The sequence below is a fragment of the Hoplias malabaricus genome, chromosome 13 (genome assembly GCF_029633855.1).
Source record: "Hoplias malabaricus isolate fHopMal1 chromosome 13, fHopMal1.hap1, whole genome shotgun sequence".
NCBI lineage: Eukaryota > Metazoa > Chordata > Actinopteri > Characiformes > Erythrinidae > Hoplias > Hoplias malabaricus.
The window spans coordinates 22,267,558-22,295,161 of NC_089812.1; the positions used below are offsets into that span (position 1 = coordinate 22,267,558).

Genomic DNA, 27,604 nt, shown 5'->3' on the forward strand with positions numbered 1-27,604 from the left:
AGTTCATCAGTTTTACACACTCACCCAGTCTCTCACACACTCACACCTGTGGACAGTTTCACACACTCACCCAGTCTCTCACACACTCACCCAGTCACTCACACACTCACCCAGTCACTCACACACTCACCCAGTCTCTCACACACTCACCCAGTCTCTCACACACTCACCCAGTCACTCACACACTCACCCAGTCTCTCACACAGAAAAGACTGACTCCAGAGAAACCACAGTTGAAACTCATTATTGTTTTGACTATTTTATTTCAGAAAATGTACAGAGAAAAACGACAGTGTGAGCAGAGCAAGACAGAAGTGGCCGCTATGTATCTATACATTCACTGTACGTCATGTAGAAAAAGTTCAGATCAATAGAAAATAAAAACATGTTCAATGTGCTTTAGTCAAATACCACCATGATGTAAATATATCATAAATGCCCTTAATACAACAACAATAGCTGCCTGAATTCATGCGTCAGACGGCTGCATGAACATCTGGAGCCAACACAAGGCCTGGATTAAAGAATCAATCAGCTGAATCCATAACCGGTTTTTAAAGGTGCAATACACGATCAAAGTAAAAGACCTGTACAGGTACATTGCTGCTGGCTAAAGGGGCAGACAGTGTAAATATCTCCTTAAAGATCCAGCAGGGGTCTTCAAGTCCAGTTGAAGGTCCATTACATTCCCTTTTTTTCCATAAAAATATTTTAAATATGATAAATAAATAAAAAAATAAGTTGAAACAGGATTTATAAAATCAAACTTCAAAATCTACAGTTAAAATAAAATATGGACCAACAATGCTCCCAAATTAAAGATGCTAAGCCTAGGGATGAACCCTAGAGAGGAGTGACATGTAGCACAACAGCGACTTTTATATATAAAATGTAAAATATGATTAAAGTATTATATTAGCAATTTCAGCAATGATCTTGGTACAAGTGCACACTGAGCCTGAGAAAACCCATCTGGAAATCTGTATTCCAGCCCAGAGAGGCTGTCTTTGTTGTTGTGGTTCACCTGCCTTGAGTAATGCATTACTGCACTGGTGGGGATTGAAGATCCATGACCTCTGGTGGCTGTGTAGGTGAACTACAATAATAGACAAGTACTGTTTGTTAAATTTGCCTAGTGCACCTTTAAAAGTGGTAAATGGGATCACTGTGAATGTTAAAAATGTTTTCATTAATGGAATATAACCATCTGATTTTGATTTAATAAATAAAAAGCTTCAATAATCAAAACAAATCTGGTGCTGACGTATAGTCGTATAGATGTATGACGTACTGACGTATAGATTCTGTTTGATAGGCCGGGCTTATTACTTTGATATGTTAATCATTTGTTCAGTAGCCAATGAGAGCCTACATCCCACTCTCACATCAAACCAGGGCCCGGACTGTAGAGAAAAGCTTTGTGGATTAAAATGAGATTAAAAACTCAAAACAAGTTACATAAGTATGTCAAATATTGAATTAAAATATAAAAATACTCTCTTTATGAAATTAAAGGACCGTGCTCTTGTTTATAAATACTGTTTTATTGGTTATAAATTCACCTTTTTGGTTCTTAAACCTTCAGACCTCACTATGACACCAGGTAAATGAAGGATAAACGAGTCAGTGTTACAGTTTGGAGATGAACCTCAGGGCTGTCACAATTCCCTGATTATATTCCACTGCTGGGACATATTCAAAATATATCAGCGATTAACATGAAGCTTCTCTGTCAATCAGCTGAACATTTGCATATTGATCTCTTACAGAGAGAATACAGAGCCTGGACATGATCGGTTATTAACATTTTCTCCACATTAAAGGGCTCATACCTTACACTGCTAACAAATGATTAAAAATCCCTGGTTAGCTGCATGTTCACATTAATGTGTGGATTTGGAGCCCACCAACCCACACACTGTGAAACAAGACCACATTCCTTTTTCTGTGTGCTGCCCAAAGCCCAATTAATACTTCTGTGTCAAACCTATGCTGTAGGAAACACGTTGACGCGCACATCTCCAGAAATGTAACTATGTGTCGCGTCGACGTAGACTACAACGGCTGTGATTGGTCAGTAGTCAGACGGTCACTGTTTATGTTCAATCAAAGAATTACAGGAACATGAACTCTTCTCCTCCACACACAGAGACGTAGACAGAAGCGCATTCACTGCAAGAGTTTTCCTCAGGCATGATGTCAGGGATGAATACAAATGTTGAAAAAAACAAACAAACAAACAAACCAAAAAAAAAAACAGATGTGTCCAGGAAAAATATCACAACCAAAGTGTGACCACACGGTTTTGTTAGTTAGTTTCATTCCTGGCACCTCATGATATCTCTGCTTGGTCCCAAACAATGATCTCCTCTCTAAATAGCGCATTTTAAAAATTTATAAAAGTAATACTACTGCACCACTGCATAGTGTAGTGGAAGATGTTCAGTCCTAGAGGTGTGGCAGTGCAACACAGAGAGCAACGCAGAAGAATAAACACTCACAACAGCGTAGGGCTCCTGCATAGGTTCTGCATCAAGTCGACACAGAAGTATATCTCAACCTTAAGTCAGGAAACAGAATAAAACAAGCCATTCTGATTCTGCTCCACTTTAGACTTTAGTATTGCCCCCTCGTCTGTGTCTGTCCAATCACAGAGCTGGACCCACGTTTATGCAGCAAAATAGACGTAAAGGAGAATGGAGAAGAGACTGTATGCATTTGTTTTTCATATGCGTTTACCTCGCGATCAGGACGCAGAGGGAGTGTGTGGCTTTGAGGCAGCAGGTGGGTGGAGGTGTGAAGCTATGTGCATGGGTGAATGATCCACTATGTTGTTGTAACCTTTTAACTCTTTTCCTACTACAGCAAAGAATGTGGTTCTCTGGGATATGGGCCCTTTAATGGCTTCAGGCTATGCATGGGTTGTTATTGGTCACATAAGGACATGTATTGCGTAGCTTTTTTTATCAGACAATCCAGACAGTGGACAGTGACAGCCCTGCGAAAGACCGAAAGACACTGTTGAAGGATCACATCTCTAACTCAGAACAAGCACACACAGCTTCACAAAGAGGCTTCTAAGCAGTGAAATAGATGAGGTCACTTCACTTAGACACATGCAGTGAACAACTACTTCACAAACGGCATCTCCACGGATCTCAGGGACTTCTCGAATGACATGCGGAAACACGTTCTCTTCTAGAGCCTGGATATTCTGTCACTTTACCACTAGGGGGAGTCGAGCACACATTCAGATCGATGTAAAAGAAGCTCATGGTTCAGGTTTGAGCCACGATGACTTCATTCTGACAAAAAAGACACGATGTGAAAACAACGGAAACACTCAGCTCCATTACCAGCTGAGAATGTGTTTTCCGTCTCCTGTAAATCAGAACTGTGGAGATACGAGGTCTTGTTTCCAACAGTGACGATATGTTTCTGTACACTTACTGAATATCTACACCTCATCGTCCTGATTTAAACACAAGCCTGTGGCAGCGGCCAATCAGAACACGTTAAATAAACAACACTGTGCTAATGGAAAAGTTAAGCTGAGTCGACACAAAATAGAGCCTCGTAATAAAAATAGAATCTGGCAGAAGGACAGGATTTATTGCCGTTGCGACGGAGCAGTGCATTGTGGGTAGAGGATTAAAGGATAATTATCATTATGATTTATTTCTGAATTATAACATGTCCAGTCTCGCTGCACAAAGTCCTGCTGAGGCGGGATTAGTTTCACCAGAGGAGGCTCCGTCCCTAAAGGTACTACCACAGGGATCTGATTATAATCCAGTTTAATAATATATACCTTTAGATGATACAGGGAAATCAATCAGCCAATCACATCCCATAAAGTTCATTAAAGCACCTCCTCTGGTAAAAAAAAAAAAATACCCAGCCCCAGTTGTTCTGAAAAATAGCTTAAAAATCTTTCCAGATGATTTGGGTTTACCAGTGTCTCTGGTTATAACACGAACGCAACTGAACCATGTGAACAAAGACATCACGACATTCAGCTGCTCAACAAACAGACCATCAGTGAGCATCAGCACTGTATCACACACACACACACACACACACACACACACAGAGCACCAGAACTCCATTTGAACCTGTGGCTGATGAGTATAATAATAATAATCCTCTGTAAATGAACCCCGTTATGAGTGATGTGTTGATTTTAGAAGACCCATGTGACCGGGACCCACTGCTGAGCTGTGGTGAGTTTCCTCATGGACACCTTCAGGGCGTGGTACGTTCCGTCCAGACTCTCGTTCACCAGTGTCAGGTCGAAGTAGTGTCCGTACACCGTCTTAATGCGCCTGCTGTCTTCCACGATCCGGTTCAGCTCTGCGTCCTGGAGAAGAGACCAGACTCTCAACAACACGTCCTCAACATTACGCGTCTTCAACAATGCGCCCTCAACAATGCGTCGTCAATAACGCATCCTTAGTAACGGCCGGTAACTAGAGGAAGACACTGGGGGCTAATGTTGTCACAATACCAAAATTATGACTTTCGATATGGTACCTGCCTAAATATCTTGATACGCACATTGAAACAATACCACGACAAAAACCTAAAACATTAGGAAAAGTAATGTACGTTCTCTAAAGGTAAGGGCGGTCTGCAATATCGCTGGTATCTGCTTGTTAAGTGTGATGCCACACGAGACGTTTTGCCATTTCTGGGTCCAATCACGCCTTCGGCTTGTGTCATACATTCATGAGGTTTGTTTACTGTTTGAATAAAGCTGAATGCCTCAATTAATTATGGGATCTCAGTTCAGGAGTTCAGAAAAAAGAATACGTTTAACATAAAAGTAAGCAAACGTGCATTTGGCAGCACTTTTTGCTCATTCGCAGCTCATTCTGATCTGTGTGAGCTGCCGTGCGGACTGACTGTGCTGCTCTGCTGCTCCGTCTCTGGAGCAGATGAGTGTCTCTTGGAGACGAATACAGAGAAGCCACGGAGAGAGCCGTCTCTGCAGCTCACGGTCAGTCCTGGGGTTCTAACAAGCTGCGCTACCAGCGATTGTCTTCTATAAAAAGTAGCTAAGGTTCGTACAGAATTTCGCTGGAGTATGTGGCTAAAATAGGGTGACCAGATCTGAGACGGTGAAAAAGAGGAAACATCTCTTGGGGGGTGGGGGTGGGGGGGGGGGGGGGATTCTCTCCACATTGCTAATGTTAAAACTAACCGATTATAAGCAGCAAAGGATTTCTCAAATTAAAATACAAGTAGATATTTCATTATACAAGTTCTCAGATCAGGTCCAAGAAGAGCTCCCTATGTGCAGAGCCTCTTACCGTGAGCTGTTTGGTGACCACTCCGGCCTCGATGCCAGCCTTGTTCATGGCCTTCAGGACCTCGAACTCAGGAGCTTCGATAAACACCACATAAGGTAAGAACTCTGATGTCCTCAGGATCTTCAGGTCCTACAACAGCACATCCACAATTAATAAAAAATAACAACAGAGCCCAAAGCCCAATCGCCCCCTAAACCTCCTGCAGTGTATAACAATCTGTGAGAACGTCTGCATGGATCTGCGCGAGTCTTGCATTGTGATTGGACAGACGCAGATGAGGGGGCGGGACATTTCTAAAGTCTCCGAATATGACGTCTGAAGTGGAGCAGAATCAGAACGGCTCATTTTATATCATGTTTTCAGACTTAGGCAGCACACTGTGATCTGACTGTGGTCTTGTTTCACAGTGTTTGGGCTGGTGGCCTCCAGATTCACATATTAAGTATTAGAACCTGTCAGAATAGCTGTGTGAAATATGACACTTACACAGCTGTATACAGTAGGACGTTGAGTGTGTGATCATGTAAACACACAGATAATAAAAACCCACATCTATATTTCGTCCTGTTTCAGTTTGGTCTCCAGATGGAGCTCTGACCTGTGGGTTGACGTCCAGGATACAGATGCGTCCGGCCTCTACCACCTCGTGGATGGAGTCGATCTTGGTGCCGTAGAGGTTTCCGTCGTACTCTCCATGCTCTAGATAAAGTCCTGCTTTAATATCTGCCTCCATCTTACTCCTGGAGGTGAAGGCGTACATCTTACTCTCCTTCTCTCCTGACTTGGGCTTTCGGGACGTGTCTGAAACAGGGCAGAGAGGAAAGATGATAAATGACTACACGAGAATGAGAATATATTAATGTCTGAATGGAATATAGCTTTATCAGTTCAGTTCAGTACTGCTCAGTGCTACGTGATGTGAACGTGTATATTTTTTATTTCTCTGCTTCCGGCAGCAGCAGTAGGTCCAAATGTGGGTTTAAAATCTTAAAAAACACACTCAGAATAATAAGAGTTTTTTGTTTAACATCCCAAAATCCAAAAAGACTAGAAAACTAGAAACTTTACTTTCAGGAATGTAATATGTAATCACCTGATCTTTACTTTGGCACCATGAGCAAGTTCATTGCTGCCATAAGCCTTTTAATCTTCTGTCACTGATAAACACGAGCTTCTATAAGACCAGCAATAGAGGTGTGTGTGCGAGTGTATGTATGCATTTGTAGATATATGTCGTCACTCTCCAATGAAAATTCATTGAGAAGGTTTTTTCCTTCATTAAAGTTACAATTTTGGAGAAGTGTTTTTCTTTGGACAGAAACAATGTGTGTGTGCAAAAGTGTGTGTTTGTGTTTATGTATATGTTTATTATATATACATGCGCATATGCTCTATGTTTGTGTGTGTGTGTGTGTGTGTGAAGGTATGTGTGTGTGTGTGTGTGTGTGAAGGTATGTGTGTGTGTGTGCGTCTATATATTCACAGGGAATAGTGGTGCCATAGTGCTGAGGGTCTGAAAGCAGCAGTTTGTTTTTCAGGCTGCGACGGCCCACTCCCTGTGCTCCAATCAGAACCAGAGTTTTCCTGCGGAATGGAGGAACACGGGCCACTTCCTCATAGATCAGCAACTCATGTCTGTCAAACTCTGAGAGAGAGAGAGAAAGAGAGATAGAGACAAGAGATACCGTAAGATAAATATGAGCTAGAGTGCAGGACTGTGGTAATACGTCACTAAAGGCATAATACAGATGCTAATGTGTATATAGTGATTGGTAGAAACTCGATGGTTCAATCCTGTGGACAGACTATAAAAATAGGACAGTACTTCAAAAATGAGGGAACAGCACAGTCTTTTCCCTCAATATCCACAGGTGAAGTGCCTTTGAGCAAGGTATGTGAGCCTCAACTGCCCTGTGGACTGCTTAAGGCTCTGGGGATGTGTGTTTGCTCAATGCCCTTAGTGCAGTAGCATGTGTGTGTGTGAGTGTGTGTGTGTGTGTGTGTGTGTGTATACTGCTGTAAATGTCCACAAAAGTGAGTGTTTCTTTAGGCAAAAATGCTGGACATACACACCTGCGTTCCTGGTGGTCAGATACATCATCTTCTTCTTCTTCTTTCCTCCGATCCCACTACACAGCGTTCCTGAAAAACACCAGCACCACCTTCAGTCAGAAGTTCAGACACCCACCAGGAGAAGCCATGCTCTCACCCCAACCTGCAGTAACTGACTCTAATCTCTTCAGGAGCTTACACTAGATGGTAGAACACTAGGTGAGGCTTTGATAGCATTTACTGAGCTGTAGTGAGGCCACTGCAGCTCCATCACTCCAAGGAACACACAAGGATTTACAAAGCTGCGGCTTTATACCTCTCTAATTGATCATTTGAACTGGACATGGGGACCTCAGGCTCATGTGCAGCAGCTACAGAGTGACCCATTTCTATTAGTTTGCTTACCACAGGTGAATGGACACATTATGGTGTGGATTCTTAAATCCTTGGTGCTCTCCTGTGCCCCCAAAGTTTCCACCAGTTTTGATGGGAACCAAAATATACGTCATCAGCAGGGAGCGCTGCGGGGCTGCTCATTTCCTGCATCACTGTGGCATCATTCAGCGTCAGAGCCGGAGATTAATGGTTTTTACCCAAAACAACATCGAGGACAATATAACAGTTATGACTTCACTGAGCCATAAGGCATCATGTGAGGCACTGAGCTCTTTCTGGAGCTTCTTTATCTCAACATGCCTACAATTCATTGGTTCCAGCTGGGAACAAACATTTCTGCCTCTGGAATCTGTTTTTAGTTATGCTTATGGATAATGGTTGTGTGTGTGTGTGTGTGTGTGAGAAGGGGCGGGGGTGAGTGGATGGAGAGTAAACCTGCTGGTGGAAGCTCTACATCTCTTTTCACGAACGCTTTCCTCTTCTCCTCCAGAAGCTGACTGGGGACCAGTCCTGCACTCCCTCCCTCCACACGCTGAGCCTGCAGGAACACACATGCGTGCACACGCACACACACACACACACACACACACACACACACACACACACACACACACACACACACACACACACACACACAGTGTCAGTTTGTGATAAGACTAAACCTGGCAGTGATTTCCCAGGTGTAATGGTGATGATCCTCTTCACATGTTTAACTGTACCTGCCACCAGTTGACGTCCTCCTGGTTGACGATCTGCAAGACATCACCTGTCGAGAACGAAAGCCCCGCCTCTTTACAGGGAATCAGGTTATCATTGGCTGGATCGTAGTCAAAATGACACTTCACAAAAACCTGCAGAAAAACAGGGTTCAAAATATCAATGTCCACTTTAAAGAAGCATGTGGTCAAACAAACACAGACACGAGCGGGATGTGAGAGAAAATATATATCTGTGCTTGTTTAGTTAGTTCACAGTGGCTGTGTTTTTATACTCTGTGTATGTTTAGCATCAGCATCTAAGACTCAGATAAAACACAGACATTAAGACTTAAATGAGAGCAGGCAAGAGGAAAGCCTGAAAAAAAAATACCCTGACATTTTCTCATTTTCCAGGAAAGAGTTAATATTAGCGTCAGTTGAAAAATGCAGCATCATTGGTTTAGGTGCTGATGGATCCACTGGATGAGGAGAGAAAGCCCCCTAGAAGCAGGACTGTGTATCCTGTTCTTATGAGCAGAAAAGAGGAGAAACTCCTAACAAAATGAGCTGTTTTTTTTTCGTAGCCAGTTTTTAATATACAATGCATATACAATATATAATATACAATACAATAAATGGTGGAAAATGTGATGATTTGAGCTGGTTGTTTTATAGATACACTGTGGTACTTTACTGGGGTGGGTGTAGGGGGTCACAGGGCAAGGCAGTGGGTTCCAGAGAAAAACATTTGGAGGAACAAGAAAGAAAAATACATCTGATCTAGAGATTGATTACGGTATGTTCAAGTGCACCAGCATTTTCTTAGTTCTAGCAGAAACCAGCAAATCGGTCTACTTTCCTTGTTTTGTACAGTTACAGCTTGAACTAAAGGTCCAGCTGGAAGAGTCATGATAAGACGTCTCTCCCTGGGCTGTATTCACTGAGGTGGGAGTCTTCAGTCGTTGGGCTTTCACAAACATGACAGCTTGTATCACACAGAGAAAGATTCAGCTCATTATTTTCATTGTCCAAAGCTGAAGCTACATTTAAAAATGATGATCTGAGTGAATGTGTGTGTGTGTGTCTCGTGATGTAGTTGGTGACGTAGCTTATTCGCCCACTTGGAAAAAAAGGCCTGCAGAGCCTCAGGGATGCTGGGCAATCTCTGTCACCATGGCAACCAGCAGCTGGGGAAGTGCTTGGATGAGAAAGCAGTGAATAGTGGGCAGCGGTGTAGACGGTTACACACTCCCTGTCTCTGTCCCTGTCCGAGCCTCTGGAGCCTCATTAAGCAACCGCTGTGTCTTTCTCTTCACTTCAGACAGACCCCCACAGAGACGCATTTTAAGCCTTAAATGAAAATTGCATGTCTAGCTCCTCTCAAACTGTCGCTGATTACACTGTTTCCACCTTAAGAGGTGGAATCTGCACCTGGGTTCAATGGGAGATAAAATATCCACAAGGTCCAGATCAGTCTCCACAAGTGGTCACCTTCCCATTCTTAACATACAACCCTCTTTGTATAAGACACAGGTTTTACAGCTTCTTCTGTAACTATCTTTAATACAACAGTATTGCAGCTCAACACGCTTGGAGGAGAACACTAACTGTCCAGCTCTGTTATGGTAGTTAACAGATGGATAAACAGCGATGGAGGGAGGGGGATGACAATTCTAGGGGTGGACTGGAGTGAAGGGACATTGCTGTCTACTCCCTCACTAATTAAGTTCACCGAACCCCACCAAACTGCCCTAGGATTGTTGCCCACCAATGGTGTGTGTATATTTATAGCCCCTAGTGCACAAGTGCCCTCAGTGTAATGTTCATTAAGCAGAGTTGGGCTGGTGTAACCTGTCTGAGTGGGTATAGTTTGAATGGAGTTACCCATCTGGGAGGGTGGGGTTCAGGTGGTGTATGCATTACCTGCTTGAGAAGGTGGGGTTTGAGTAGAGTTACCTGTCTGGGTGGGTGGGGTTTGAGTAGAGTTACGTGTCCAGGTGGGTGGGGTTTGAGTAGAGTTACCTGTGTTGGAGGGTGGGGTTTGAGTAGAGTTACCTGTGTTGGAGGGTGGGGTTTGAGTAAAGCTACCTGTCTGGGTGGGTGGGGTTTGAGTAGGAGCTACCTGTCTGGGTGGGTGGGGTTTGAGTAGAGTAACCTGTCTGGGTGTGTGGGGTTTGAGTAGGAGCTACCTGTCTGGGTGGGTGGGGTTTGAGTAGAGTAACCTGTCTGGGTGTGTGGGGTTTGTGAGGAGAGATATCTGTGTGGGTGGGCGGGGTTTGAGTAGGGGCTACCTGTCCGGGTGGGTGGGGGTTGAGTAGAGTTACCTGTCCATGTATGTGTGGTTTGAGTAGAGATACCTGTGTGGGTGGGTGGGGTTTGAGTAGAGTAATCTGTCTGGGTGTGTGGGGTTTGAGGAGAGGTACCTGTGTGGGTGGGTGGGGTTTGAGTAGAGTAATCTGTCTGGGTGTGTGTGGTTTGAGTAGAGATACCTGTGTGGGTGGGTGGGGTTTGAGTAGAGTAATCTGTCCATGTATGTGTGGTTTGAGTAGAGATACTTGTGTGGGTGGGTGGGGTTTGAGTAGAGTAATCTGTCTGGGTGTGTGGGGTTTGAGGAGAGGTACCTGTGTGGGTGGGCAGGGTTTGAGTATTGTTATCTGCCTGAAAGGGTGGAGTTTGGTTGTGCGGAGTTACCTGTCTGGGTGGGTGTGGTTCCTGGTAGCTGGGCAGGATTTTCAGCACCACACTGCCACTTTCCTCCATAAGCATCTCCTGCAGAACTCTGGGATCATCCCCCACGTCTTTTCCGTTCACCTCCTTAATTATGTCCCCCACGTGGAGGAGCCCCTGCTGGTCAATCATCCCACCGTGAAGAATCCGTGCTATCACCAGCTCTCCGTTCTCCACGCGAAATGTCATACCCTGGAAACACACACAACACACACACACACACACACACACACACAAAATAATTCCTCACTTTCAGAACTACAGCCCTACTCCTAAAATATAATTCATATGAAAGAACATTTAATCTCTAACTACAAATTAAACATCTGCAACATGCTTTGGTCAAAATGCCACAAGGACAAAGACTAAATCTAAACTCTCTGAACCTGATGTAAAAAAAAAGGAGCAGAATCAAAACGGCTCATTTATTCCCTGTTTTCTTACTCAGGCAGCACAGAGAAAACTGACTGTGGTCTTGTTTCACAGTGTGTGGGTTGGTGGGCTCAAGGTCCACACATTAATGTGAACATTTCCTAATATGCCCCCTTTAAATAAGTAAGATGTAACCATACACTTTCAGGAATGTAAGCGAACTGATGGTTTTCTAGAGAAATTCCTTGATTCTTCACAGTGGACAGTGGAGGTAAATATGGAACCAGACGTCCTCCTCTAAAAGCTCCTCACAGAAAGTGAGGACAGTAGTTTAGAGAAGGTGAAGAGGGATGTGCAGGACACTGTGAGGGACAGACACTGATAAAGATGTGATTCCCCCTATTTTTCACCACCATCATCACTCCATATGAAGCTCTTTAGATGGATGCTAGCGGTGGTGGAGAGAAAATAAAATGCTGACGTCTGGTTCCATTCACTGCCACTGTGAAGAAATCAGAGTAACCACTCTACGCCAGAACCCCTGTGTTTCCGTCTCTGAGCTTTGACAGAGAGTGGCTGTGCATTGTGGAAGTCGTACCAGGTGTTCTCCGGCCACTTTCCTGATGCCCACCATGCGGACAGCATCTGCGGGGACGGAGGGGATGGAGACAGTGGATTCGATGAAAGCTCTGGGGCTGGGAGGTGGAGTCTCACAGGTCTGAGATGCCACAGAGTCATGGGTCTCCAGAAGAGACTGCCAAGTAATCACAGCAAAGCACACTGAAACTACTTCATCATATACGCTCTACACAGTTTTACACTGGAAGCTATGTGGCTGATGCATCTATAGGCAATGGAAGACTAAAGCAACACTAGGTAGTATTTCTAGCTTGAAATTACAGATTCAAAATCAGTGTCAGGGTGTGGTGTCAGTCGGGGGGTGGGGGAGAGGTCAGGGTTCATGGGGATGGGGTCAGGGGGTGTATCTGAGTCGTACCTGAAAGTGTGGCTGGTTGAGGATGTTGGAGAGCTCAGCCACAGTGTTACTGCGATGTGTGAATGGACTCAGTTCTCTGAGAATGTCCTGAACCAGCTCCACATTGTTATCTCTGACTGCTTCCAGACGAGGCTCCTCCGGACTCTCCACACTCTGGACACAAGGAAGAGTCCACAGCAAGTGTCAGCAATCACTTAAATACAGAACAGATTCATCAAATACTGTCTAACACTCTCCAACAACAAACAGCCAACACTCGAGCGCACAGCAGTGTTCGTTTCGCAGTGTGTGGGTTGGTGGACTCCAGATTCACACTTTAATGTGAACATGGCATGTGTCACCTTTAAATACACAATGGTTCCTATGTTCCATTAAAACTAATGACCAGAAAAAATGATCTGAAATGTAACACAGAGCTGAAGAACATCACGAACTTCACGAACTTGAGCCACAAGGCCAGAAGATCACAGAGGCCTCTTTCATCTCTGATCTCATGACAAACCATAACTTCACTAATCGGAGGATGAAGTCACGTAGAGGGGAATTCCAGCTGTTTTTCAAAACTCCTGATGTTGGAGTTTGTGATGGCGAGTGGCTCTGATTCAGAGACGAGTGAAACAGCCATGTGTCCAGCACCGTATACTGTCCTCTCGTTTGGAGAGGAGATTTTAGATGAGGACGTCCGGTTCCATTCACCTTCACTGTCCACTGTCCTAAACTTTTAGTTACGGGAGAACTTTAAGTAAGAGTAAATAAACTGAATCTAAGAGTAAATAAACTGAATCTAAGAGTAAATACAAGTGTAAAGAAACTGAATCTAATAAGTAAATAAACCTGTAAATAAACTGAATCTAATTAGTAAATAAACCTGTAAATAAACTGAATCTAAGAGTAAATAAAAGTGTAAATAAAATGAATCTAATAAGTAAATAAACCTGTAAATAAACTGAATCTAATAAGTAAATAAGCCTGTAAATAAACTGAATGTAATGAGTAAATAAGCCTGCAAAGAAACTGAATCTAATGAGTAAATAAGCCTGTAAAGAAACTGAATCTAATGAGTAAATACAAGTGTAAATAAAATGAATCTAATAAGTAAATAAACCTGTAAATAAACTGAATCTAATAAGTAAATAAGCCTGTAAATAAACTGAATGTAATGAGTAAATAAGCCTGTAAAGAAACTGAATCTAATGAGTAAATACAAGTGTAAATAAACTGAATCTAATAAGTAAATAAACCTGTAAATAAACTGAATCTAAGAGTAAATAAACCTGTAAATAAACTGAATCTAATGAGTAAATAAACCTGTAAATAAACTGAATCTAGGAGTAAATAAACCTGTAAATAAACTGAATCTAATGAGTAAATAAACCTGTAAATAAACTGAATCTAATGAGTAAATAAGCCTGTAAAGAAACTGAATCTAATGAGTAAATAAAACTGTAAATAAACTGAATCTAATGAGTAAATAAAACTGTAAATAAACTGAATCTAAGAGTAAAAACTGAATCTAATGAGTAAATAAACCTGTAAATAAACTGAATCTAAGTAAATAAACTGAATCTAAGTAAATAAACCTGTAAATAAAGTGAATCTAATACGTAAATAAACCTGTAAATAAACTGAATCTAAGAGTAAAAACTGAATCTAATTAGGAAATAAACCTGTAAATAAACTGAATCTAATAAGTAAATAAACCAGTAAATAAACTGAATCTAATAAGTAAATAAACCTGTAAATAAACTGAATCTAAGAGTAAATAAACTGAATCTAATGAGTAAATAAACTGAATCTAATGAGTAAATAAACCTGTAAATAAACTGAATCTAATGAGTAAATAAACCTGTAAATAAACTGAATCTAAGAGTAAATAAACCTGTAAATAAACTGAATATAATGAGTAAATAAACCTGTAAATAAACTGAATCTAATAAGTAAATAAACCTGTAAATAAACTGAATCTAATGAGTAAATAAGCCTGTAAATAAACTGAATATAATGAGTAAATAAACCTGTAAATAAACTGAATATAATGAGTAAATAAACCTGTAAATAAACTGAATCTAATAAGTAAATAAACCTGTAAATAAACTGAATCTAAAAGAGTAAATAATCCTGGAAATATACTGAATCTAAAGAGTAAATAAACCTGGAAATAAACTTAAGCTAAAGTGTGAAGAAGCCTCACCACTGGACTCTCCATGATGCCCTTCAGGAAGATGAGGTCCAGGTCATTTGCGGTGGTGGAACTGGTGCTGTCACTCAGAGTGTCCAGAACCTGAACCTGAGACCCAGCTACAAAGAGAGAGACAGAGACAGAGAGAGAAAGAGTGATATTATTGAGAAATTACAGTTAATTTAACATGCCGCGCATGTGTGTGTGTGTAGGAGACAGCTCCGTTCAGGCCAGGACAGTGTCTGGGGGAAGAGGAAGAACATGGAGGGGGTTTAATAAACTGAAATTCACAGCAGCCGGGGATTTACCAGCGCTCTTTAACTCATCTAAACCCAAACTCACATGTACTTCTGGACACATATTATCCCCAAGAACAGAACACATTCCATCACAGATTTCTGCAGCTTTTTCCTGATGGAGCTCATAACGAATACAGCACCTTAAATAAACTCTTCACTCTCCGTTTTCACACTGCTTCATTTTCATGTTATTTTTGTTGAATAAAATGAGCATTGTCATCTTTAATACTGCACTCTCAGAACCACAGTCACGGTGGTGGTACCCTGAAGGGAACAGCTCCTTTATTTACGAAACATAACTGTACCATATTCTGTATTAATTGTCAATTTTATATGTTTTTTTATTTTGATTTAGAAAATTATTGATTTCAAACGACCAATTTCACCTCCCCCTGTTATTATATTTTCTTTACACAATGCTATAATAAAATCTTAAAATTATTCACCTCTGCTTCTGAAGAAGAGAATGTAATGTACCTTAAGGGAACACAACTTTAACATTAAACTTTTAAAATGACTTTAATGTCACTTTTGTACCTTTAAAAGGTACGTTTACACTGTTTGTACCTTTAGTGAATAATGTACCAGAGATATGCTTGACAGTTACTGTTATTAATAATAATAATAATAATAATAATAATAATAAAAAGAAGAAGAAGAAGAAGAAGAAGAAGAAGAAATAATACTAGGACAGGATCTTATTACGTCCAACATAGGACCCAGGACACTGGGCGTTATTCTTTCACACTCCTCTTCACTCACAGGGGTAATCACGTCCATAGTGCCCCTCAGAGTAGACCCCCCCCGCTCCAGAAGGAGCACTCTGGTGTACCCACTTTACTGAAGAGTGACTCAGGTGAGTTAGAGACGACCCCAGAGAGGACAACACATACACAGAGGACACTGAGTCATGGCAGTACTTACCAGGTTCTGTGCTGGTGGCTGCCACAGGCATGATGACCGAGTCTTAGAACTGGAGAGAGAGAGAGAGAGAGAAAGAGAGAGAGAGATAAATAAAAAAAAGACAGTGTCCCCAAACTTCTGATAGCTAGGTTTATTTCCATTTCGCCAAAATCTTCAGATCACTGAGTGAACGTGTGAGTAAGTGTGAATGAATGAATTAATGAGTTGAGCAAGTGAGACAGTATACACTCTAAGAAATGCTGGGTTATTTCAAGAACCCAACTGCTGTGTCAGTAAAGTCATATTTTTGGGTTATTGTGTCGTTTGTTGGGTTGTTTAATACAACCCAGCAGTGTTGGGTTTGCGTTGCGGACCTGAAAGGGAACATGCACGTAACGGCTCGACGTCTTTCCCGCCCACATTGCTTCAGCTGGAAGAGGCTACTGCAGCAGGTTCAACGGCTGAAGAAAGTAAGTGGCTAAATTGACTTTCCTGTGGTTTTTGGTGATTATACATTGACAATGAGTTATGTAAAATATAATTTAATTTATTTTATCTCAAGAATGTAGGCAGAGGCGTATTATTAGCATCATGAAAACCCAACAATGAAGTAAGTTAGCTAGCGATAGCTGGTTAATATAGCTAATATGCTAAATTGATGATTAAAACGGCGAGGAAGAGCTAAAATAACGCAGTAGTTTCACAGAAAAAAATATTTTATGCTGTATCCTAAACGTATTCGGTCTGTTCAACGTGTGTCTGGAGAGGCTTTTTAATTTTTACACAAATGCTAGCTAGCATAGCAGGCTAACCGTTAAAACAATGGAGCTGACCATATCTGAAACAGGTTTTTCATATTACAGCGTCGTTGTTTCGACCTCATTAAAACTGTTTTTATCGTTGCTATATCCAGCACCTGAACGTTGATTTTATCGTCTCTATTTGGAGCTCCTGAACGCTGATTTTATTGTCGCCTTTTCAAGTATGGAGACAGATTAGTCACAAATGTTTCACTGTTCACAAATGAATACATCTTAATCTGTCTCAGTCTGCAATCTGTACAAATATAGTTACACTCATTAATACATGTTTTTGGTTTGTATATACATCATAATTATATGCAAAGACAAATTAAATTATTTTAATTTACATTGCATATATTTATAAAGTCTCGAATTTAATATTTATTTGTAAATTGTTGAATCTTTGTGGATCAAGTCACTCGTGATTTCCGTGACGTGCATTTGTGCATTGCCACTCGCGGATTTTTGGTTTCACCCGATCCAAACACAAACGCAGCCTGATCCACAAATGTGGCCAGCAGGCGAACAAATTGTTTTCCCCAGTGTTTTAGGACTGACCTGTTGGTGTCAGGGCCAGCAAAACAACCCCCAGTAGGTGTGATTGTGACTCCATTGGCTGCCATAATTGAATCAAATTTCTGATTACACTGAAAAATAATCATCCCACACTTATTTTAATTTTGAATGCAATGTTGTATGTTTCAAACTTCAGTCTCAATATTAGAATTTTCAGTTTCAATTTTCTTTTTCTTTTTTTTTCAAATGAACAAAACTTTCGACCATAATTTATTCTTATGTGTTTACTGTGATTATATATAACTTTGATACAAGCACCACACTTACTGAGGAGGCATTAGTTTAAATATATATACATTTCTTAGGTGCCTAAGACTTCTGCACTGAACTGTGTGTGACCTTATGTTTTAGATGGGAAGCTGTAATTTTGTCTTGAATTACATTTTAATTTAAGATACTTGTAGACTTTGTTTGTGTCTTTTAATCTAATAAAACTGAAATAAATTGCATTGATATTAGTTAATGCTCCCCCCCCCCCCTCTTCAGTTCTGTTCCATGGATGATTTTGTCAGAGAGAAACTAATCGAATGGAAACTGGAAGCCCTGATTCCGAAGTTTGAGCGTAAGTTTTCCCAGTATAAAAATGACTTGAAAGTATTTCACTTAAGCATTGGATAACAATCCATTTGAAGCAGTTAATTATTTCTAAGTTGTAGGCTGCACAGAGTCTTTTCTCATACAATTTCAGAGCCCTGATTTAAAGGTTATATTCAGACATTAAAACATCACACAGTAATTTTACATTAAAATTACAGCTTCAGAATCATTGTGATGTTTCACTGGCCTGTAATGGGACGAATAGAGCCTCTGTTGTTGCTACTCTGGGCTCAGCACTGCAGAAACTGCATTATGTAATTTTTGGAGGAGGGTAGGAAGCCACAACCTCTCCCTTGATTTCAGGTGAGTGTTGTAAAAATGAGATACACTCTGCCACTGTAGGGGAGCCAAGGAGCAAAAAACCTATTGTTGCTGCTGTAATGAAATGAATATTCTCAACTGGCACTTCTGCTAAAGTATTTTTTTTTCTTTCTTTTGTAAATGTATGCATATATCCTCTTAGATGAAGAAATTGATAAGGAGAGCTTCTTTATATTGGATGATGCTTCCATTGCGGCACTGGTTCCTGTAATTGGTCCAAGGCTGAAGCTGAAATCACACCTTAAAAAACTGAATGAAGTAAGTGGAAAAGAGATTTCTGATGGGGTATTCTTGTTTTAAATGTACATTTGCTGGGCGAAACCTTGGTCATCTTTTTGCTCACCTCAGAGCGGTCCATAACGTACATAGTTCTAGCACATACTTTCAGTGTGCTGAAGCCGGTTGTTGTAGAAGCTTTGGCTATATTCGTTCATTTACGAGGCATTTGCTTCAGCATAATGACAAGGCAACGCTTGCCGCAGGTGAGGCGCACTGCTCTGCCGCAGGTGAGGCGCACTGCTCTGCCGCAGGTGAGGCGCACTGCTCTGCCGCAGGTGAGGCGCACTGCTCTGCCAATCCTAGAAATGTTATTTCCAGAGATCTAAGGGGAGTCGAATGTGATTTAGAGGAATGGGATGAATTGGATGAAGGTAGTGTAATACATAGGGTGGCACTGTTTCTTGCCAAGTTGAGGGCAAATTCTTCACAGACTCTAACAGCTATTACTTATGTTGTTCAGCAGACATCTACTCTAGTGAATGACATAGTAAGTAGTTTGAGGAATAAGACCATGTCATTTTTAAAAAAGATTGGTCAAGCTGAGACTCCAGAGGGCCAAGAATTGGAACAGAAATTTGCAGCAGCTGCTGAGCCATTCAGGAATTTTGAGTCTGAGTACAAGCAAATGAAATATTTTGCTAGCACGGGATACTTAGTCCAACCTGTAGAGGAGCCTCTTCCTGGGTTTTCCTACACCCAAAAGAGAGTGTCCACAACAGGAAGTGTTAGGCAGGTAGCTGTGAGGGATACTTTTCAGAGGGTTCCTTTGCGTCCTTTGCTCAAGTTAGTCCTTGAGAGTCCAGAGACTATGGAAAAAATACTGGCGTGGCGAGAGCAAGAAATTGGTGCTCTTCAGGATTTTAGAGATGGCACCATGTTCAAAGCAAGTGCTCTTTTTTCAAGAGAGTTTGCGATTCCACTGTTGCTTTATTGTGATGAATGTGAGACAGTTAATCCTTTGGGCTCAAAGACTTCTGTCCACAAGTTAGGGTTTCTTTATTTTACAGTGAAATGCCTGCCACCAGAATTTCTTTCCACCCTTAGTGCCTACTTCCTGCTGGCAGTGTACAAATCAGATGATGTCAAAACCTATGGTATGGATGTTGTCTTGGAGCCGGTTGTTGATGAGATCCGAAGTCTGGAAATGAACGGACTTCAAATTGACACTCCTTGTTTTAAAGGAATAGTTAAGATTGGAATTGCGCAAGTTTGTGGTGACAACTTGGGGCTCAATGCAGTCCTTGGATATACAGAGAGCTTTTCTGCAAAGAGTGTCTGCCGCTGGTGCCGTGTCCAAAAGGAAATCCTTCATGTGCAGACTTTTGAGGATGAATCATTGTTAAGAAACAACATCAACTACCAAACAGACTTGTATCTGCATAATCCAGCAGTGACAGGTCTTAAGAGGGAGAGTGTGCTGAACAGGCTGGAGTTCTACAAAGTTGTTGACAATGTTGCGCCAGATATCATGCATGATATACTGGAGGGGATTGGGGGGTATGAAGTTAAGCTTGTTCTTAATTCCCTCATTGAGCAAAAGATTGTAACTCTAGATCAGATCAACTATAGACTTACAAGTTTTGATTATGGGTTCAGTGACAGTCACAACAAGCCTTCCCTCATTAAAGCACATGAGCTCAAAAACCCAGATGGAGCTCTCAGGCAGACAGCATCACAGACCTGGTGTCTGTTAAGATTACTGCCTCTTATTTTAGGTGACCTTATCCCACAGGGCAACCAATACTGGGAGTTGCTTCTTCTGTTACTGAGTTGCATGGAATTTATTTTTTCTCCATCATTAACTCTAGAAGCATCCATTTTTTTAGGGCACCTAATCCAGGAGCACCACAGTCTTTTTCTGGAGCTCTACCCTGATAGGCACCTTAAACCAAAACATCACTTTATGATCCATTATCCAGGTGCAATCAGGAAGCTAGGCCCTATTGTTCTGTTTTGGGCTATGCGATTTGAGGCCAAGCATGGGTTTTTCAAAAGACTCAGCCATGTTACGTGTAACTTTCGCAACATCTGCAAAACAATGGCCTACAGGCATCAGATGCTGCTATGTTATCACCTTCTTTCGGGTAATTTGTTCACCCACAACTTAGAAGTTGGTGCAGGATACACAAACCTTTTGGGCTGTATTGAAGGTTATGAAAACATCAAGCACAAATTCGAAAAGGTGCCGATTTTCACTGAAGTGTATGTTCCATCTTGGGTGAGATGGAGGGGCACTGAATATAGGCCTGGAATGTGTCTTCTAGTCTCCCATTCGTGTGATGGTGAGCCTCAGTTTGCTACGATAGAGAGCATTGTATCAGTGGAGTCCTCCATCAGACTGATTGTAAGGAAGTATGATACAATAGGATTTCATAGACACTATTTTTCATACTGTGTGTCTCCTGCATCTCAGCTTGAAGTCATTGATGTGAACTCTCTTGATGACCACCATCCTCTCCATGTTGCAAGGTCCTATAAAGAAGTTGATGATAATTGCTATGTTTCTCTGCGCTACAGACTGTTTTAGGCATTTTTTTTGTTCTCACTGTCATGTTGGTTGTGTTCTTGTTTTTGGAGTTATTTTAGGCATTTCGGTTTATGACCATGTGATTAACTTAAGTCTTATCTTTTTTGCTTTCAAATACAAGTTTAATATTTAGTTGTCTCCAAAGGAACTGCAGCTTGAGCCGGTTGAGTATGGCCCATCGGCAGGACCATCACTGGACCAGCAGCATGAGGCCATGTCTCCAGGTCTAGAGGGAACGTTTGTATGTTGTTGTTTTTGTTTTCTTTCTTAAATTTCTGACACGCACACAATGGGGAAATAAGGGTCATTCACAAAGGATTTTTAACTTGTCAAATTGGCTATTTGCGCCAGGCCCTGAGAATAGGTGGTGTGGGGTTTTTTTTTTCTTTCCCTCCCTCATCTTGTATTTGCAGAAAATTAGGGAGGCCCTTGAAAAAACACCAGAGGGTAAAGACATTATTTGCAGCCTTGACACCAAACAATTCATCTCACTCAAACAGCGGAGAGCTATGGTTAGAATCCTAGTGTCACATCTCATCGAGCGGTTTGGAGAGACGTGAGTAAGCTTTTTACATGTTTGATATGAACTGATGTTCCACTGATTTCTTGTTGTATGTTTAAATATATATAATCTCTTTACAGTCCAGCATCGGTTGCAAAAAAAAACCTGGCCTCATCTTTAGTCAGTGAATTTCCATGTTTAAAGGATCAGCATGGAAATGGAACTGTAAGTACCAGTGACATCAAAGCACATGGGGCTTGGTTTTGATGGGTTTGACCTGCTATAGTTTATTTTAGGACTGAAATGTTAAAGAACACTTTATATTTTTTAAAAAGGAAGCATGGTATAGTCCAGGGCGAAATCACAGACCAGCAACCGGCTTCATTGAGGAACGTTTAAGAAATGTAAGGAAGAGGCTCCGTAGTGGAAAGTGCAGACCTAACCCTGTGGAGAACTGTGTTACCAGTAGTCTGGTTTTGCAAGGTACATGCACAAACAGGTTCTCATACAAAGAATATATTAGATAAGTGGCTTTATTGTTAGAGAATATTTTGTGTAGACATAAATTTGGTTATAGATGAATGTATGGAAATTCCAGGTATGCTCTGGACCCCTCGCGACCCTAGAATTGGATAAGCGGTTACAGATAATGGATGGATGGATGAATGGATGGAATTAGTTCAATGTGGCTTTGCTGGGCAATTTTGGATTTTACATTGACCACTACAGAATGATGAACTCTAAAATGTCTTGATATATGATAATGAAATTGATTTAATTAATTATGTGTCACACAAACATCAGTCACATTGTATAACAAAATATCAGTAGAAATGGTTTTTAAAAATAATGTACTTGGCAGTTAGGGTGTGGGTTTTTATTTATTTTTTTATTTTTTTATTAAATAACTTAACACTTAAGAACATCAGTGTATGTGTTTGAGTTCAAACAGTCATGGTCTTTCTCTGCATATTTCTTTTGAACACCCACAACACCTGACCCAACCCCCACCTCCACCACCCTCCCCAGAGACTGATATATCTGATGAGAGAGCAGTGGCGATGACAGAGTGGCTAAAAAATAACATCTGGCCCCTGAACCAAGTAGAAGAATACATGAAGCAAACGGCAATCTACAGGGCTAAGTGGATAAGGGATCATGGATCAAAGACGGTGCAGGAGATTAACAGAGAGTATCCACGTTTACTGGATACTCCAGGAATGGTAGGATATGAAAATGATCAGTTAATTATAATTTATAATTATACATTAGGGCGGCACGGTGGCGCAGCAGGTAGTGTCGCAGTCACACAGCTCCAGGGGCCTGGAGGTTGGGGGTTCGATTCCCGCTCCGGGTGACTGTCTGTGAGGAGTTGGTGTGTTCTCCCCGTGTCAGCGTGGGTTTCCTCCGGGTGCTCCGGTTTCCTCCCACAGTCCAAAAACACACGTTGCAGGTGGATTGGCGACTCGAAAGTGTCCGTAGGTATGAGTGTGTGAGTGAATGTGTGTGTGTCTGTGTTGCCCTGTGAAGGACTGGCGTCCCCTCCAGGGTGTATTCCCGCCTTGCGCCCAATGATTCCAGGTAGGCTCTGGACCCCCCGCGACCCTAAATTGGATAAGCGGTACAGATAATGGATGGATGGAATTATACATTAGCATTACTAAACATTATCTGTAATTTATTTGGAAAAATAATTAAAATAATTTTTTACAGATTGCACAGGACTTTGCTGTTCTACATCCAGCCTGTGCTGGGAAGCTTTCAGAGAAGTGGATGCCTGTATTCAAAGACAGAATTTTAGGTTTTGCCAGCCAGGAGAAGCAAGCTTTGGGTCTTCTTTCAAGAGTGGATTCTGTGTGTGCAGGTAGTCCTCACAGAGGTTTAGACTGTTAAGAAATTAGTGTAATTATTTTTTGGGGAAACAAGCAGTAACAACAGCTGGCATGTTGGAAATTGAATTTTTTCAGAATTTGCTAAGTAACTACATTAATAATCTTATTCCTAATAAGACATTCTTATTGCCAGATGCACAAGGTGACATGGCATTGAGATTACTGCCAGTAGTACTACCAGCTCCAGTCTATCGGATTGGCCGGAAGTCCTTTCGTCCCAGCTGTGAAGAGACAAGAAAGTCTTTCATTGATCTGAAACCAGTAAGTAAAAACATATAGAAAGTGGGCTTTGTGAAGTTTGGTAACATTCTTCTCTGTAATTACACTTGCCTCTAAACTTCTAGGATGGATTCAGTTTTCTCATCACATTAGAGATTTCTCAGTCCTATCCGGAAGATCCTGTCACATTTTGATAGATATTAGCTGTATTAATCATGTTTGTCTATCCTTCTAAAATCTGTCTATCCCTCCCTCTACAATCCTCTGTAATTCTACAAACCTGTTTCTCACTACAACCCTCTATCCTTCTACATCTATAGATAACCATAAGTCAATATGGTACGTTTAAGCATCAGTTAAATTAGGGTGTTTGTAAAATTTAAGTGCTAATGCCATGTTTAAATGCTTATGTTTACAACAGGTTGGGACCAATATGGTGGAGTTCCTGTCTGAGGCACAAGTCACTAGGCCGTACCCATTTGTTTTGGCCCTAGGTGATGATCAGCGTTGCTGCCAGTCTTTTGTGGTCATTAATGGACAAGCCATGGAGCAGAGCACCCTTGTTGCAGCTGTTGACATTTGTTTTAAGGCGTTCTATGTGTTTGATATCAACTTTCCCCCACAGTGTGCTCCAGCGTGGGAATTTCTTCAGACTGTTGTATATGAGCTGCCAGGTCAGGAATCTCCCTCAATAAGACTTTTGCGGGCATTCGTTTTTGCCACACGGTAGAGATGCAGTTCCTAGAATGATATGTTACCATTTTTTATTGTATTTTTTTCTTGTTGGAAAATTAATAACTGTTTCAACAATTACATGACTTAACTTTAAAATTGTGTAAAAAAAAAAATTGCAATACAAAGAAATGTTGATTGCTTTAATTCAACACAAGTTAGTGTTAAAATGTATGATTTTACATGTAAAGGTTTGGATGAATTGATGCTGATTATTCTAAGTACAATAACTAAAGCACATGATTATATACAGTTTTAAGAAGTAAATTTCACACTGCTATTTTCATTGCATTATTGTATATTAACTATTACTGAATGATAGCTTTCTTATAAAATAGTATGTTAACTATTATTGAATAGCATTGTAATAGTTTATTATTGTATAATATCTATACTAATGTAGGTTGAATGATATTTACTGATTAAATTGTATGTTACATATTTTTTTTATAATCTAGATATATAATTATATGTAATAAAGCCTTTTAGTGGTGGTTAAAATTGTATCTGTTTCTTTCAATGCATTTTTAGTAAGGGATATTGTTTAAAAATGGGTATTAATGTACAAATTTGTAATTGTAATCAAAATACAACCCAAAATTTGGTTCTGTTAACCCAGCCAAGTAGTTAAAATTTAATTGCATTTAGGTCAAATGCTCGACCCAATATGCTGGGTCAGAATAATAACCCAACATGCTGGGTCATTTCTACCCAATGCTGTGTTTGTCCAATATTGACCCAGCACTGGGTTGTGAAAATGACCCAATTTGGGTCAATTTCTACCCAACATTTTTTAGAGTGTATGAGTGATTGCATGAGTGCATGTTATTGAGGGAGGGAGGGAGGAAGTGTAATTGAGGGAGGGAGGGAGGGAGTATGTGGGAGTAAGTGTGTAAGTGAATGAGTGAGTGAGAAAGAAAAAAGAATATTGAAGCAAAAGTAAATGAACAAAAAAGGGGGAGGATGTGTCAGGTTGGGGGTGGGCTGCCTTTTGTAAGTGCTGCTCTGTCTGTGTGTGAGTGTGTGTGTTTAAAAAATGACTCCCACCTCAATTCAGACAAAACAATGAAAGGGTAGCAGCTGCAGGGAGAGAGAGAGAGAGAGAGAGAGAGAGAGTCATGTGCAGCTGCTTTCTATAGAGACTGTACACAGTGGCCCCTGTATAAGGGGTGCTTATATACTAATGGCCACGGAGGAATGACACTCTGCTCCTTTCTTCAGATCTGTGATATCCATCTGCTATTCTGGACACCCCATCTGCCCCCGCCCCATGCGTGTGCGTGTTGGTGCGCACACACACACACACACACACACACAAAGGCCTCCTGCTCTGTGAAAGCATGTGGGCATTTTTGGCAGGTCTTTGTTCCTCTGTGAGTTATTACACTGTAACGCAATATGAATGCTCATTTGAAAGCTCATGAATATTCATTACGATATGAAAGCAGTTATGAAGGTGGTATTATTCCTTTGTCTTTAAGACTCCATTTAACAATTCTCTACTCGCCAGAGTAAGTGCCAAGGGTCCCCCATGTTTTCAAACAACACAAGATAATATTTCTACATTAAAAGTACACCTTCAGAATCATTGTGATGTTCCACTGAGCTGTAACAGGGAGAACAGAGCCTCTGTGGTTGCTACTCTGCAGAAACTGCACTATGTAACTTTGGGAGGAGGGTAGGAAAACACCCCGCCCCCATGCTCCCTCTCCCTTGATTTCAAGACAGTGCTGTTAAAAAGAATTACACCCTGCAACTGTAAGAGAAGCCCAGGAGCAAAAAAAAAAAAAACTCATCTTATCTAGTGTTGCTTTAAATGGGTCTCAGGCCACAAAGCACACGTGCCATAGCAACACATAACGATATACAGTGAGTGGTCTTAAAAACCAGGACACAGTTACTCCCTCTGTAACCTCCTGTTTGGGTTTTGGGTCTGTGGGAACCACCGTGGGGCCTCGCTGTAAAGCAGCCAATTAGAGCAGAGCTCATCAAACTGTTCCCAAGCACCTCCAGAGAAGGGAAGAAAGTAGGAGGATTGAGAAAGAGAGAGAATCAGACAAAGAAATAGTAAAAGATATTAGATTAAAAAAAAGATAATTTCAAAATTAATTAGAAGGGAGAGAGAGAGAGAGAGAAATAGAAATAGAAAGCGAGAGCAAGTGGAGATTGTGTTCAGTTTAATGTCTCTCCCTCTCTTTTTGACTCCTTTCCTTTCTTTTTCCTCATTGTTTTATTCATTTTATTATTTTAGAAAGATGAAATATTTTTTTATTTCATTATTTAAATTAATTCTCATTATTCTCTCTCTCTCTGGGTCTTTCCTTCTCTTTCTTTCTCACACCCTCTTTCTGTCTCTCCCCTCCTTCCCTCTCTCCATCCCCTTCTTTCTTTCTCTCTGCGCCAAAGATATATTGAATAAAACGATGGTGAATTAGATAATAACACACCCACACGGGAGGATGCTGTATGTCACAAACATGGATGCAGCACCTTTTTTTGCACACAACAAAACAAACACACACACACACACAATACTTAGCCAAGCCACACAGAACAACGGGAACAATGAGGTCCACCTGCTACTATTTGTAATTATACCGTTCCACCTTAAACGGACAAACCAGACTTTGGACCATTTAAGGTGGAACGGAACAAATACAGTAAGGTTCTGGCGAATGGGAATACATCTTAAATATTCAATAACAGAACACAAAGAAGGAATACCAACTTAAATGTACAAAAACATGGTAATAACACTGACCTCGCTCGTATCGTGATCGAAACGCAGCGCACAACCTCCTTAATTTCACACAATATTATTCCACCCGTTTTACGCCCAGCCCCGCCCCCCTGTACTCTGATTGGCTGGTGGATCATACCCAAAAGTGCTTAGCCAATCAGCAGTCAGTCATTGTGTGTTACATAATACACAGTTCTGTGATTATTTATACATTTATTAATACAAACAATACAAAAATATATTATTAAAGTTACATTTTATATTTACTTGGCAAACAACGATGTACGGAGATTGTTTTTGTTGTGTGGGTAAAAAACTGAGGTTTATTAAATAAATAATATATTCATTTATATTTATATTCATTGACTGCTGGAAAACGGGCGGGAAAACAAATACAGCGTTTGTTTGCGTGAGCTTAAAAGGGCAAGGTCGTCTCGCCTGCTGAGTGGGACACACTACTTTCATTTAAACAGGTAAGATA

General features: G+C 41.0%; 2 protein-coding genes across 3 annotated transcripts; one reads left to right on the forward strand and one right to left on the reverse strand.

Annotated features, from left to right (window-relative positions):
• Positions 1–280: 280 nt before the first annotated feature.
• Positions 281–27,218, reverse strand: mpp2a (MAGUK p55 scaffold protein 2a). 2 transcript variants are annotated; one of them, XM_066642839.1, is made up of 14 exons: positions 27,145–27,176; positions 25,431–25,463; positions 15,957–16,005; positions 14,746–14,852; positions 12,555–12,707; positions 12,156–12,311; positions 11,150–11,377; positions 8,480–8,611; positions 8,196–8,298; positions 7,386–7,454; positions 6,796–6,957; positions 5,911–6,113; positions 5,313–5,441; positions 281–4,360 (listed from the first exon to the last, which is right to left on the reverse strand). In XM_066642839.1, the coding sequence occupies exons 3-14, from the start codon at positions 15,985–15,987 to the stop codon at positions 4,184–4,186; spliced, it is 1,650 nt and encodes a 549-aa protein (XP_066498936.1). In that variant the 5' UTR covers positions 15,988–16,005; positions 25,431–25,463; positions 27,145–27,176; the 3' UTR covers positions 281–4,183. The 2 variants fall into 2 exon arrangements, with proteins under 2 accessions (XP_066498936.1, XP_066498937.1); XM_066642840.1 differs by lacking the exon at positions 25,431–25,463 and having other exon boundaries at positions 27,145–27,218.
• On the forward strand, positions 16,322–24,656 carry LOC136664885 (uncharacterized). The gene is made up of 11 exons (XM_066642359.1): positions 16,322–16,405; positions 17,801–17,876; positions 18,375–18,490; positions 21,184–21,279; positions 21,452–21,594; positions 21,681–21,765; positions 21,876–22,023; positions 22,570–22,763; positions 23,254–23,404; positions 23,566–23,693; positions 24,073–24,656. The coding sequence occupies exons 1-11, from the start codon at positions 16,322–16,324 to the stop codon at positions 24,379–24,381; spliced, it is 1,530 nt and encodes a 509-aa protein (XP_066498456.1). The 3' UTR covers positions 24,382–24,656.
• Positions 27,219–27,604: the final 386 nt, after the last annotated feature.